Below are 15,012 nucleotides of genomic sequence, written 5' to 3' on the forward strand. Positions count from 1 at the left end.
GGGTGCGGGGCTTCGGCGGGGCGGCGGCCGGCCCCCCGGGTGCGTAGGTCGGCGCCCCGGCCGCACGGGCGCGCAGGGGCGGGGTGGCGGCCGACGCCCCTCGGCTCGCGCTCCGCACCTGGCCCTGCAGGAAGTGCGCGCTGATTGACAGCTGCGGTGCTCCCAAAAGGCTGGAGTCAAAGATGCTGCTCGGCGGGTGGGTGTAGACGCGGCAGGCGCGCCCCGTGCCCGCTCTAGTTCGCGCGCCTCCCCGGGCCCCGCCGCCCCTCCGGCTGCCGTGGAGCGGGGCTCGGGCCCCAGCCTGCGCGCCCGGCACCCGCGGCTCCGGACGACCCGGCGGCGCTCGGCCCGCTCAGGTCGCCAGGATCCGGTCCCGGCTCACCATGCACTGCCACGCGGAACTGAGGTTGAGCTCACCCGGCCAGCTCAAAGCAGCCAGGCGGCGCTACAAGACTTTCATGATCGATGAGATCCTCTCCAAGGAGACCTGCGACTACTTTGAGAAACTTTCTCTCTACTCTGTGTGCCCGTCTCTGGTGGTGCGACCCAAGCCCCTGCACTCTTGCACCGGTAAGGCAATCGCTGGGAGAGTGTGGGCTCTGGCACTTTGGCTAATGTGCGGTCGCCTCTGCTGCTTTCCAACTCGAGGGCCAGAGGGGCCGAGGGATTCATTTCTTTCCTTGCGTCCTTGCGGTGGACTTTCCGAAGCGTTTGCAGCCGCCTCGGGCAGGTACTGCTCCCTGGATGGGAGATTTAAGTCAAGACCAAGCGGCCCTTGAGTGTTCGGCTGCTCGGCTTCTTGGAGAACTCGCGCTCCTTCCAGGCGCTGTGGGTGTTAGTGAGAAACTTTAACACTTGACCCCATTCAGTGCTTAGGTGGTTTCACGCAGTGCACTGAGCCTGTCCGCTTCAACTTGGGCTTGGTGGTCTCACCTTTCACCTAGAGTTAGATTGCCCAACCTCTTATCTCTCATTTGTAATTTTACAAGTAAATCGGTTTCCTGGGCTTCAAAACAAACTACTGAATTCATCGAACTATTCTTAATGATCTCCCTCTGGGGAAGCGGTTTTGGACTGTGCTGCATTTTGACACAAGCAGAGAATCAACTTCTTGTTTGCTTTAAGTGACTAAAAACAACACTAGAAACAGTAAAAACACCCCTCAAACCTCATTTCCCCTTGCCACAAAAGCCAGACCAATAGGAAAGAGACAGAGAATTTAGTAATTATCTTGGAAAAGTCAATGTGTATAAAACTAACCCAAAGACATTTAGAACACTGAGTGTAGTTGAGAGAAACTCCGGGCTTCAAAGTTTCTTGACGTTGTGGGGATTCAGGCCACAAAAAGTATGTATCGCTAAGAACAGCTGAAGAAAAAGTTTATTTTCGAGGAAGTTCTTGACCAAGCTTCCCATTAAAAGCAAACATTTAGTGCTCTCAAATGAGAGGGGCCTTGTTGTATGGCTGCCATGAAGTAAGTTCATGAAATTATACTTTGAAAAACCGAAGTGCGCGCTAACAGTGGTTCGCAGAGACTTTTAAAGAAGAAAAAAAAAAGCTGCTAATATAAGGCACTGTTTGGAACCCAATTTCTCCCTTGGTTCTATTGACAATCCTGCTAAAACCCAGTCACTAAATCTATGATAAATACAGCTAGGTCTTTGCAAAATCAAGTTATTCCTACATTTGTTTGGCTATAAAATGAATATTACATATTTTGTAAGCAAGGTAGAATTAGATCTGATAGCTCATAACAAGCTTTGTAATACTAAATAGTTTTACAAACAGCAAAATAAACAAGGTAACATAAATGAGATTTTAGAAGTGAGACAGATACTCATCATGTTGGCATTATTGCTGTTGTGCGTCTACTATATGTGATGCCTCAGAAGAGCAGTCTGTGAATATGTTGGGCTGGGAGAAGTAGGCTAAATCTCTTTAAGAGTATCTATTTGCCACAAACATGCAAATCCCATTGAGGATTTTTTTTTTTTTTCCTCCCATGTGGCAAGTCTCAATGCATCCTGTTCAGTTGCTGCTTAGGAGAGAGCCTCCTGCTTTCATACCTGCTGAATTTCAGGGGCTTTGCTGTAATTCTAAGGCAGCTTTGCATGGTTTGTAGGAGACATAGAATTGGGTCATGCAAGAAAACATGCTGGAAAAAGAGAGGGGGAGTGGGAAAGGCCCAGAAAATTGTCATGCAGTCAGTCTAGGCTGAGCAAGTCCAATGATTAATGGAATCTTGTGTGGGAAATAAAACAGAAAAATGCAGCGATTCAAAGGTATTTTTGTGAGTGTTAAAAGTCTGTTGACACTCCTTGCAGGCTGGTCTTGCGTTCCTAGAAGTTCCTTGATGGTTTGTGGCAGAAATGGTTATTGGCAGTGGTTTCTTGCCTTCTTTTTCCATTTTCCCTCTGGATTGTTCCTTTCAAAATGTGTTTGATTTTTCTCTAGTTGAGACTTAAAATATACAAACTAGGATTTGCTAGCGGAATTAAGCTCATAAAAACTGGCTACAATAGTTCATACTTCCAGATCGTAAGCCTTCAGTGGGTTTACAATTACAGAGAAAGCCTTACATGTATGAGATCATGGGAAGCCCATTAGTGACTTCTCTGGGTTTTCATGCCTTTAAAGCCTTCTTGATTTTTTAACTGTCAAATGCAGGGTCGAAAATCTTAGCTAGGGTAAGTACTATCTTCTTTTAAAAACTGATTAAAAATAAAAATTATATAAGTTGCTAGCATCAATAACGAAACAGTAACTTTTTTTTTTTTTTTTCTGGATAGAGACAGATGTTCAGCATGTGTGGCAGAAGCAATGTGTCCGGAATTCAAAGCAAGTGAAAAATTATGCTGAAATTAAAGTTACCGGCTTTTCTTAGCTTTTTGTTTGCGTATCTCTACCAGCTTAAATAACTGCAGCAGAGGTGAACTTTGTCAGGCAGAATACTGAAAACTGGGGCTGACTTTTTTTTTCCCCCACAATTGACTTCACTATTGACCAGCATGTTCAATAAACACAGAGGATAAGGATGGAACAATAGCCACATTTAGAAGTCTTCTATCTAATTAAGCAGCCCATGTTGCTAGATTTAGTAATCCAAGTGGCAATGCATGATATCAGATCTCCTCAGGCAGAAGAGTATGTATTTAAGTAAACAGGGGAGTGGAAATCTTTTTCATTAGGCAGATAATCACCTGGCAGTAATTTATTACGAAACATTTCCCCCTTGATGGAACACTTGTTATCAGAAAAGTATTATTTATTTTAACAGGCCCTTTATTGAAAATACAATAATTTTACTCTTCAAGAGTGGTCTCTAAATGTTTTTGTTTCCTAGTAGCTTCTCCTAAATCACCTTAATAGATAATGAAAAGAATCGTTCTTTTTAAGCCAAACTAAAGGAAAGCTTATCATTTAATAAATAAATAAACAAAACCTAACAATCTAAGGAAAGCCTTCTTTTAATCAAAATTTGCTCTGTACACTGTCAGTGAAGTATAGAATATTTTTTGACTTGAGTATGTAGTTCTTATCTTTAAATCTGATAACAGTAATCCTTGTACAAAATCAAAACATATTGCCAATTGGAAGTCAGAAATCATTTCTCAAATTAGAATAGTGGCAGTGATTGGAAGTTTAGTCAAACAAGGTATACTTCGTGATTTCATAAATACAGTATCACTTTTGGCATGTGTAAATGTCTATTTTGGGTCATCATTAACTCTTTCTGACTGAAAGTAATTTGAATAAAACTGGCTCCTCACGGTGGCCTAGATTGCAAAACTGTTGGCCCTGTAATTTTTGGAAGCTCTGCCTTTATGTTAAAATGTTTTAGAAATTGTCAGAGTTTCTAAATTTGAGGAGTGTTCAGGGGAAACCGGTGACTTGTTCCACAAACACAAGCATTCAACAGTTTACCCTAAAGGTTTTTCTGTGAGGTTATTGATAAACAAACCTATGATATTAATTACTTGTAGTTTATTGTTGCTTTTAGAATGAGCTTCTGTTTCCACATGCTCATCTTGGAGTGGAGAATACACGTATTTGGACACTTTAGAACCTGTGACTTTTTGTTATTCTAGTAGAATCTGTAGTCTAGCTCCTTTCTACTTCTGCTGAATCTACCTGTGAACTTCAGTGTCAATCCTTTAAGTCTGGCATGGCTTTGGAACTGGCAGGGGTTGAGAGGTCAATTGTCCCAAGTGGAGGTTCTATCTATCTATCTATCTATCTATCTATCTATCTATCTATCTATCATCTATCTATCTAATCTATCTATCATCTATCTATTATCTATCTATCTATCTATCTATCTATCTATCTATCTATCTATCAGAACACTGGTATTTCCACATAGTTTAATGTGCTTCTTACACTGCTGTCCTTGTCAGGATTCTCAGAAATCAGGAAGATTGTTGTATCTTGGTTACACACCCTGGATAAACCTGTGCAGTCACACCCAAGGGACAGTCAACCAATTAAAAGGGGCATTTGGGACAGGGTGATTATCTTAGGAGGTGGCATTGAGAACATTTTATCCTCTGGTGGGTCCATGAGAAACGAGTTCTTTGGGGGTGGTGTCCTTGGGCACATTTATCAAAAAGACGGGTGTCATACCAGTGAAAAGCTGAATGAAATTCAGACGAGCATGGCTCTGCCGCTGTTGGGGAGAGTGAGTGAGTGTTTCACGAAGTTGGTTCCACCGATTCCCCAAATCTCAGCTCTTTTAGTTGGAGACCAAATCCTATAGCAGAGAATCGGGCCCTGGAATGTTAATGGAGAAACTTAAGCCAGGGTCTGGGGAAATGATCATTATCAATGCTGCCAGAGGCAAGCAGGATTTTATTAGCAATTACTCACCCCGGTTTCTCCTATTCCCATTCGAAGAGTGAACACATGGAGGGACACGAGCTTCATGAGGGACTTGCTGAGGGTCAGAATATATTCGGAGAGGAGCTGGTGACTGATCACCTCTTACGTCTTACAATTCCTTTTAAAAATTGAGATGTGAGGGGTTCCCCTTTAGAATTGGCTTTAAGAGCTTATGAGTGGTTTACAATCAGTCTCTGTTTGCTGCTGATTTTTCTAATTGCAGATGGAAAAAAGATCACAATTTTTGTTCAGATTTAAAATGCCTCTTCCAATGCTGTCCGTGACATCATTGAGTTTGGTAATTTAATTAAACCAATATTTATATGTTCTGGGAATATATATATATATATATATATATATATATAACCATTTATAAGGCCAATTACATATATGTGGGCTATTTTTTTCTTTGAGATGGAAGACTGAATTTGTAATGCAAGTATAGACAGTATAAAGTTAACTTTAGTACATTGTAGGTTCTTCACACGTCTATATCAGAAGCAGGAAGAAGTGAAAATGATTGTTTTAATTGTAAAGCAAGATTAGAAAGAAGAAAAGAAGAGTGAATAGAGAAAAAGAGAAAGAGCGGGTTTCTGTGAAACCTTGAGGTCCCCCAGCTTCAATCTTATACCATGGGATAGCTTAGAGCATTTTGTTGTACAGACAATAAATAGCTAACATTCAGTCTACTTAGATTCATGCTAGGCACCTTAACGGAGTCCCCTGTGACCTGGTACTGCCCATCATTTAAGATTCATGGCAGGCGGCAAGTGGCCGATGAAATGTCATATCCAAAGCATTCTGAGGGTCTATTTCTCCTTCCGTGTGTGGAGGGCTGCCGGAGCAGTAACAGATGAGAAATGGAGCAGCTCAGATGGCCCAAGTGACACTCATCTATCCTCGGCTTGTGGCCTTATGTGGGAATGGTGGGGGCCAGCTCTCCCATTTTTGCCATTTATCCACCCTATCCTGGAGTGAATTTTGTAGTTTCACAGCTGAGCCAATTTACCAACTCTTAAGTGGAATATGGACGAAGGGGCTGCAAGAATTTGGGTGACGTGAGGTGTGCACATCTTCTTTTAGGAAGTACTTGCTTGCCACTTCAGTTGGGTGGAGCAGCTATTTCCAGTGTGTCTCTTGAGATGGGCTCACAGCTGAATTAGCCAGCCTCCTTTTTCCTATTCATGAACGTTCTAAAACCACAGGTGCTCATAGAATGTTCACAAAGCAGGCCTACGGCAAGCGACAGGACAGGCGAAAAAGGGGACTAAGGGCTGAGGGAATTTCCTGGGAAACTACACACCAGTGTCTGCTGTTTTAGCTGCTGGCGAGCAGCAAATGTCCCTCCGGCTGTAAATGTGGAAGATACAGAGTCAGCATTAGGACTCATTAATAACGAGGTTCAGATTGGGACCTTGCACAAATGCAATGGCATTAACAAAATAAATACTCTCCAGGACAGTGTTCATTTGCTATTATTATTATTATTTTTCAAAACAGAACGTCTTTGTAAACTCTTGGGACTTAATTTATTTTTATTGCGATTTAATAATAGTTAGAAAAAATACGTCTTGTTAAAATAAGTGCTCTAAATAAAAACACAGTTAATTTTCCATTACAGTGTCTAATTACTCATCCTTGCTAGAGCATTTTATATGGCAGTTTAAGTTCTTGAAAGTGGAAACTTGGCACTCGTGTGAGGAAGAAAGCCTTGCACCTAGATGGTTTCAGAAGGCAGCCTAATTATATTTGAGTTGAGTCAAGTCTGGAGAGGAGTGAGGACCGAGTGTAGTTACTCAGGGGCTTCTGCTGTCCCAGTGCCCGCTGCAACTGATTACGGTGGTTAGTAATCTCGAACTTTAGCTGATGTGAAAGCACATCTGAGGAGCCCCTGCCAGTCAGCAGAAGGTGCTGATGTCAGGACCACTCGATAGGCCTGGCATGCAGCTGTGTATGTTTCCTGACTCTGCTGGCTGAAGTCGCAAAAGCAAGCACAGCCATCCACAGAGGAAAGGTCAGATGTGAGTGGAGAGAGGCTGGAGGAGATTGATCATAGGACATTAGGTATGTCATGAGCCGAGCCTAGGCAGAGCACATGTCTTTTTACATTTTTTTTTTAAGACTAGGTCTTACTATGTGTTCTATATTAGATGGAAATTCAGTGTGTAGTCCAAGCCCACGACGAATTTGGAATGCTACTACCTCAGCCTCCTGTGTGAGGGAAGGTTGATGCGTGCCATTATGCCCGCTCAATATACTTTGTTTGAGACTGGGTCTCACTAGAATGGAGCTCCATTTGTAGACCAGAGTGACCGTAAATTCACAGAGATCTGCCTCCAGAGTTCTGGAATTGAAGATGTGCACCACTGTACCCAGATTCAATATACTTTGGATTACTACGTTTATATCACACAACTTAGTTCTTTGCTAAATGCCACCCCTGTCCTTTCCCTTTGCATGTTCAAGATCACTGTGGTCCTGGTTGGGGTGTGTGTGTGTGGAATGTCTTGGGGCTAGTGAAATTTATGAAGGATTGGCTGTATTTCCACACCAGGAGATACTTGGGCATGGCAAGTTCTCTGTCAGCTTCCTGTACCACCCTGTTCTTCAGAGATCTCTTCACTCTGTGACATAACAATTGCTGAGATTCAAGATAATGATCCTGTCACAAACAAGGGGCCAGTCACATGTGGATTGAGGTTCAGTTTACATAATACCTTGGGTTGCTGACTGCACTTTTCCTGAAAGGACACTAGAAACAGTATGGCTACTATCTTGAGTAAGCAAGAAGGGTTGCCAACAGTCCTCTCTCTGAGCCTGGCAGTAATCACACAGAGGAGACTACAAACTTAGGAGAAAGAGGAGAGACGCTTTTTTGTTCAAACTCCTTATTCACATGCACAGCCATAATAATACTAGCATAGTATGTATCAGTTTTCTGTTTCCACCATAGGGGTCCAACTGGTCCAACTCAGTGTCAGGTTTGGCGGCAAGCACCTTTATTTACTAAGCCATCTAGCTGGCCCAGTAAAAGCATTTTTTTTTAACTGACCTGTAATAGTACTGGAATAAATGCTTTTAAAATCAGGCATAAACCATCCCCAAGAGGGGGTATTATTTCCATTTGCTAGTAAGGAACTCTAGAAGTTAAGTCACATTACCAGTGGGGCAGTCACACCATTCCTGGAAGTGAAGGGCGAGATGGCCAGTGAAATGTGGGAATGTTCAGCCTCACTGCCATCAAGAAAATGTAATGAAATGGTAAAGGCAAAGCAGAGGCTCTGGCAGTCTCAGTTGAGGGCGGAGCTGTAGAGAAATAGACCTTCTCGGATCCCAGTTGCCAATGGTGAGAGTTGTTTAGTCTGATTAGAGAGGATTTTCAGATTTTATGTTTTTGGTGCTGGGATCAAGCCCGGGGCTTTGTGCAGGCTGAGTTGGGACTTTAGTTTGGGGTAGATCACTGTGGAGAAGAGTTGGCAACTCCTGGCAATGCTGCAGATGTGTTCACGGTGCAATGCAGTGCCTTGGGAAGTTGTGCCTTGGGAAAAGTCATGGCAGATGTGCAGCTGGACACAGATAAGAGTGTTCATTTCTGTGTTTTTTAGATTAGGGAAAATTAAAAACAAACAACCAACCTAACTAGTCTTTCAGGGAATAAAATAACATGTGCTGTAACTGTGCAATAAACTTTATGTAGTAATTAAAAATAAATGAACTAAATGTGCTTGTGTCAACACGGATCATTTTTAGAAATAAAAATGCTGGGGATGAACAAACTGTAGATTGATGTGTGTAGTCCGATACTATTTATAGAGTGACTGACAGCATTCATGGAAGTACAGGCTAGTAGCAGGCTGGAGGATGGAAGTGGGGAATGTTGCCTACACATTTTTATTTTCCTAGGTAATTATTCACCATTAAAAAGGCCTCCTGTGACTCAGTCTAAGCATTACATATCTGTCACTTGTTTGTGGGTACACAGATGTTCAGAGTATTATTCTTTGCACTGCTCTGTGTAGTTGGAACTATTCATAACATAAACATTGAAAAGCGATAGGATAAGGGACCACACATATCCGAGAAACTCTTAATCTTGTGGAACTTTTGATGCTTTTCTCAATAGCTTTTCCATCCCGAGACAAAAGCTTTTAAATACAGAGCTTGTTGACAGTTTTGCAGTGGGGATACAAGGTCACTTGTGGCCACTGTGGCTTCTGAAGCTGAGTTTGGGGTCTTGTCCACCTTCCCAGCCTGGCTAATAGCATGATTTCTCTCCAGGGTAACTGCTGTACCCCCATCAATGCTTTGGCATGAAATCAAAGAAACGCTAAGCTCCTGAAGGAATTACTACAACTCTTAGCTTTTAATTGTTGTTCTCTGCTAATATGTATCAAAAATTATGTAAGTCTGAGTTATTGGGATTTCTTCTTCCTAACAATGCTTGAAGTCATAACAAACTGCCTTCGCTTTGCATCCTACTTTTATAAACATTTACTGATATGGTAATATGCTGCCCTTGGCTTTTGGCAAGTGGCTCATTGGTACTGATATTTAAATTTTCAGAAATTGTTTAGGATAGTTGAGATGAAATATCAAACACTGTGATGCTAAATTGTAGTTTCTTCAGCAAGGGAGGATAATAATATTGGTATATCATCTAAGTTTTTTCTTTATGTTTTGTAACCATGATTTAATTTAAAAACTGTTGAGTGTGTGGTGTTAGGGATTGTTGGAAGGGCTGAACGTTACCATGGTGATCTCCAGAGAGATGTCTGTTACCAGTAATAAGTGGTCATCTTGCTGTTTGGAGGTGCTAATCTCAACGACATTATTCTGTAATGACAAGTATAGTGGCAGATGCTTTATTTAGCTATCTTAGCAGTCCAGACATTTTAATTATCGTTGCATGGTAGGTCTAATTTAGAGATACTGCTTTTAGACATTTTGGCAAACATATAGCCTTTTGTGAGCTCTGCCCTCCTCCACACGAAGTAGTTGGTACAATTGAGTTGCTAAAGCATCCCCAGTTCTCCAGATACTGCTCCATGCCCAAATAAATACACACCTAACATCTTACAACATTGCGAGAAGTGTGAGAGCAGTTCGATGAGATGTGGGCAGGGGCACCACTTATATAAGTATAGTATGTTGTTACAATTGTTCCATTTTATTATTATTAATAGTCACCTGTTGTAGTTAATAAATTAAGCTTTGTGACAGATTTGCATGTGTGGAAAGATGCCAGCACAACACACAGAGATTGGTACTAGAACATTTTTATCTCTCCATGGAGGGTGCAGAAACACATCTTTGGACAAAGGTAAGGAGGAAGACTGAATTCCAAAGACCTTCCGTGCAGCCATGTGTATGTCTGAGAAGATGCATGCAGGGCTCATCATTCCATAAGCTATGAAGAACTGCACACTGGCCTCACACGTGATAGACGAGCTTTTGAATCTTCATGTTGAAACTATCTAGGACAGAGGCGGGAGAGGCAGCTCAGTGGTTAGGAGTATTCGTTCCTTTATGGGATCAGAGTTCAGTTCAGTACTCATAGCCAGCTGCTCACTTACAACTTCCTGTAACTACAGCTCCAGGAGATCCGATGTCCTCTCCCAGCATCCTTAGGTGCCCTCCACCCCCCATATATACACATAAATGAAACCTACAAATCAGTCTCTAAAAAGGTACTACTTGAGCTAGGCATGGTAGTGAATTCCCTTAATCCCAGCACTCAGGTAGCATAAGCAGGCAGATCTCTGTGAGTTTTAGGCCAGCCTGGACTACACAACAAGATGTAGCCTAGTCGAGGCTACCCTGTCTCAGAAAACAAATCATCAAACAAACAAACAAAAAAGTTAAGATGTAGGTTATTCAGGGTTTTACTGAGGGGGAGAAAAGAAATTCTGTCTCAGTTACTTCTTTTTCATTATTAAATTTTTTTTTTTATTAAAAAAAATTGGCATGTCACCCCCAAGGGGATTTTATTCAGAGAGTGTTGCTAATTTTTTTCCTGGATATCATGATAACTCATGAATGCTTTTAGCATATTAGACAGCTGGGCCCACTGGAAGTTTATTTTCCAAGTTAGCTGTTCAGATAATAGCATGACAGATGGCCTTGTCAGAGGGTTAGGTGTGTTTTTTGTTTGTTTGTTTGTTTACTGGAATATTATACCTTTTATGCTTAGAACAACTAGCCTAAACAGAATGTGTTCTGTTGTTTAGGATGTTGAAAAAAATAGTCAGCTGTGTTTCAGGCTCTGTGCTAAGACCTTGTTAGACATAAGGGCAGGTAAAGTAAATGGAGACTCACTTAAAGTAAATGAAGTAGTTCCCATCATTACTGTTTATGGAAAATGATGGTTAAGTGACAGAGTTGACATTGGATCATGTATTGCTTTCAATGTAAAGTTACATACTTCATGAGATTATTAGGCATGTAAACTAGAATGCTAGTCTGTTCCTGTTTATGAAGGCTTCATAATATATACTTGTGTATGTATTTAAAAGAAATACAGCAAAGTCTTTGTGACTGAGGTTTTCAGTGATTTCAGAGAAATTCTGGGAGGCAATGGCCTTTTGGATGGGAAATGAACTATCTGGTCTTCAGCAGGTTTCGGACCTGCAGTCATCTGCTTCTGTGACTCACTTGTTTCTGGGTGCCGTTCACTGAGTCTCTGTTGGCCATCATTGGGCTATGATTCACCGAGTAAGGCTTTTCACAGAAGAATCAAGGGTGGCCTTTGCATTCCTTCATTGTTATGCTCTGGATTGAAAATGCTTAACAACTCGGATCCAGTCTCCACTTCTTTCCACTTACTGACACACGCATGTGGGGTATGGTGTGATAATCCAAAACACCATGCAGTGTCTAATGACCAAAACCTGTACTTTTCATTTCCACGTCCTTGAACATGTATCACTTCTCTGTGTTTTGAGTTCCATCTAGCTGCTCGCAGCGCATGTCATAGATTGTTGTAAACCACAGCTCCCTACTCTACTATAGAATAAACATTCTTAAGCTTTCATCTAACCATGTTTTTTTTTTGACTCCCATTGCTCATTTTCTTTCTCTGCTTTTTTTTCTTTTGCTATAAATGACAAGATTTGATTTGAAAATGGTCAAAATCTTTGTTTTTAAAAGATTTTAAAAGATTTCTTGGATACTCATGCTTAGGAATCACTGGATTGTGGATAACTTCTCAATGCTAAGATAGGTATAATTTGTGTCCCATGATTACAGATACTTGAAGGTGTTTGGTGGAAGCATACTGTATACAGGTTTTGACTTAGTTAGACAGTCCTGGATTTGTCTGTATTTTTATTGTCTGTGTGCCCTTAGGCAAGCCACTTTAACCTCTCTGACACTCGATTTCTTCATCTATAAAATGGAGATAATAATGACTACACAATAAGGTTAGTTGTTTAGGTTAAATAAGATAGTGTTTATAAAGCTATTAAACCTAGTTCCTGGAAACAAAGCACTCAGTAATTGATAGCTCCTATTAAAAATAATTATCTTATAAGAAGAATGCCTTTTCAGTTGATTCAGGTATAGCCCTTTAGGGAAAGATTACTATTATTTGTGAATTAAACTCAAACAAAATTAACTCTCTCTCAAAAAAAACCCACTTTACTCTAGGCATCCTTCTGGATTATGTCATTTGTGCTAGCTGCCTTTTAAGGCAACGCGGGTGGTCTGTGAGTGGTTTGAGTTTGGGTCTTCCTGGATAGTTATGCTTCTTTCCTCACAGCATTCTGTCTCACAGTGGGAACTACAGCCTCACAAAGTGAGCTCCGTTGCTTTCTTTTCCATAGGAGTTTCTGAGGATTAATTACCCATAGGAACCATTTCCTTGTGGGCATTAGGAACCCCAGAACTGCAGTAGAAAAGTAGAGAATGTCTCAAGGAGTTTGGCTTCATAAGAGCAGAGACTAGCAATAGTCTTTTAGAAGAGAATATGAGTTCATGTTCTTTATTTCAGAGTACCAAGGAGGAAATAACTTGACAGAGACATATTTTTGGTAATTAGCTAGGATGGAGGAAAGTAGCAGTTTTGAGGGTGGATTACTTTCTTGGTTTATTTCTGGGTCTGTGACTTGGTGTGCATTCTACACAAAGCCCCTAGTTTATAATTTTGAATTGTTGGTAGATGCTTTGGAGATCTAAGCGGTAATAGTAGATGATCATTGTGTGGAAGGACTGCCTAGCTAAGAGTTCTGGGTGGATCTTTCTGGGACTGTATCTCAGAGGATCAAGTGGTTCTAACTCCTGTGGCACAAAGGAAACCCAACGCATGGGAACTGCATCTGTTCAGCTGCTCAAATGCTGCGTCCTTAAAGAAGATCTAGTGTCCTCTTCCATCTTCACGGTGGTGGGGACCGGGTGGGAGGAAGCAAGAGCAGAGCATAACATGGCATGCAAGGTAGAAGCAGATGAGGGCAAGCGTGGAGTCCCTGAAGGTCCTTAAGCCACAGTCTGAGTTTTGACTAGCTGAGACAGGATTCCATTAAACTTACAGATCTTTAGCAGCTTGTGGAAAACAGTCTATGAGACTTGTGAATCCAGATAAACAGATTGTGTGTGTGTGTGTGTGTGTGTGTGTGTGCGCGCGCGCTCATGGGAGGACAGTAGGAAAGAATAAGGTGGCGAATGAAAGACAAACGCTGGCAAATGGGGAATGAGTCAGGCACGAGGACACAGGCCAGTGGACTGCAGCAGGGTCTCGAGATGCTTGCTCAGCACCTGCCGTCCTCAGAAGAAAAACAAATGTTGAAGAGTCGGATGCTGTGCTTGGAGACAGCCCTGTGAATACGTGCTTCTTCCAGAGGCGTTCCTGCTAACTCCCAGCAGCCACTGGTTTACGATGGGGCAATGGGCTGGCCGGCCACACATGTAGCCTAATTATTGCACACACACTAATGATGCGTTAAAAAGTGTCATCGTCCTGGATCACAGAAGATCCTGATGCCTGTATCTTAACACAGCCAATGGGATTCCTGCAGTGCCACACAGGAAACTGTGTACCTGATGAGCAGAGATGGGTTACAAGCAAAGATCAAGGCGGAAATCCTGCCAAAACCACCTTTCTTCCTAGACTGGTTAAGGAATATCCATTTAGCTCTGAAAGGACAAAAACTTAATAACCATATGGGAAGCTAAATGATCTTTGCAATTATATAGATTTCTATGTTCTGTAGGCAAGTGGGTGTAGGGGCTGGCTGAATCTGGTCCCCTATCTATTTTTTGATACTGTGAGCTACGAATAGTTTTTACATCTATAAATAGCCACAGACACATCAACAGAATATTTCATGATCTGTGAAAATTATATGAGATTCAACTGTTGCTCATAGCTGAAAAATTTCATTTGAACTTAAACATACACTGTGTTTTATGTATTATGTGTGGCACCTTTTGTGACAATCAGCAGAGGCAGGTAGATGGGCTCACAGTATCAAAAAACAAAAAACAAATGAACAACAACAAAAAAAAAAACCCAACCAAACAACAACAACAAAACCCAAAACAGATAGGCAGGTAGATGAGCTCACAGTGTGGCTCACAAAAGCAGTAAGTATTCATTTTCCAGAAAGTTTTGCCAACCCTTGAGAGAGGCTATGAGAGGAGGAGTTTGCAGTTGTGAAATAAGGTAGTTACCGATCCAAACAGCTGATGTCATCCCAAGCCACACAAATACCTCTTTTGATCCATCGTGGGCTGGTGCTGCTGTCATACTTTGACATGTGAAGGGCTGAAGGTGAGAGTCTAGTGAGGACCTTCCCAGGGAGTCTGAACACTGAGACCAGGCTTGGGCTCTAAGCAGGCCCTCCCAGTTTTTTTTCTAGAAATAATTCTGTACCAAGAGAGCCGTCAAAAATACTCACAAGCCAAGTGGTGGTGGCACACACCTTTAACCCCAGCACTTGGGAGGTAGAAACTGGGGGATCTCTCTGAGTTCTAGGCCACCCTGGTCTACAGAGCTGGTTCCAGGACAGCTAGGTATACACAGAGAAACCCTGCCTTAAAATCCACCCCTCCAAGTATTTACAATAAAGTGGTAGAGTTTCAACCACAATAAAATGGTTGGAATTCAATAAAGTGCTTTTTTATTTATCTCCCTTTGCTGTT

At 41.9% G+C, this 15,012-nt stretch overlaps 1 protein-coding gene across 1 annotated transcript in view; it reads left to right on the plus strand.

Moving 5' to 3' along the window:
* The first annotated feature begins 213 nt into the window (after positions 1–213).
* Positions 214–15,012, plus strand: part of Barx2 (BARX homeobox 2) — a 67,631-nt gene continuing 52,832 nt past the window's right edge. Inside the window, exon 1 of the mRNA XM_055601422.1 lies at positions 214–570. Coding sequence (XP_055457397.1) covers positions 384–570 — 187 coding nt within the window. The 5' untranslated portion in view covers positions 214–383. The remainder of the gene's footprint in view (positions 571–15,012) is intronic.

The sequence above is a fragment of the Psammomys obesus genome, unplaced genomic scaffold (genome assembly GCF_907164565.1).
Source record: "Psammomys obesus unplaced genomic scaffold, mPsaObe1.curated_primary_1811, whole genome shotgun sequence".
NCBI classification, from domain to species: domain Eukaryota; kingdom Metazoa; phylum Chordata; class Mammalia; order Rodentia; family Muridae; genus Psammomys; species Psammomys obesus.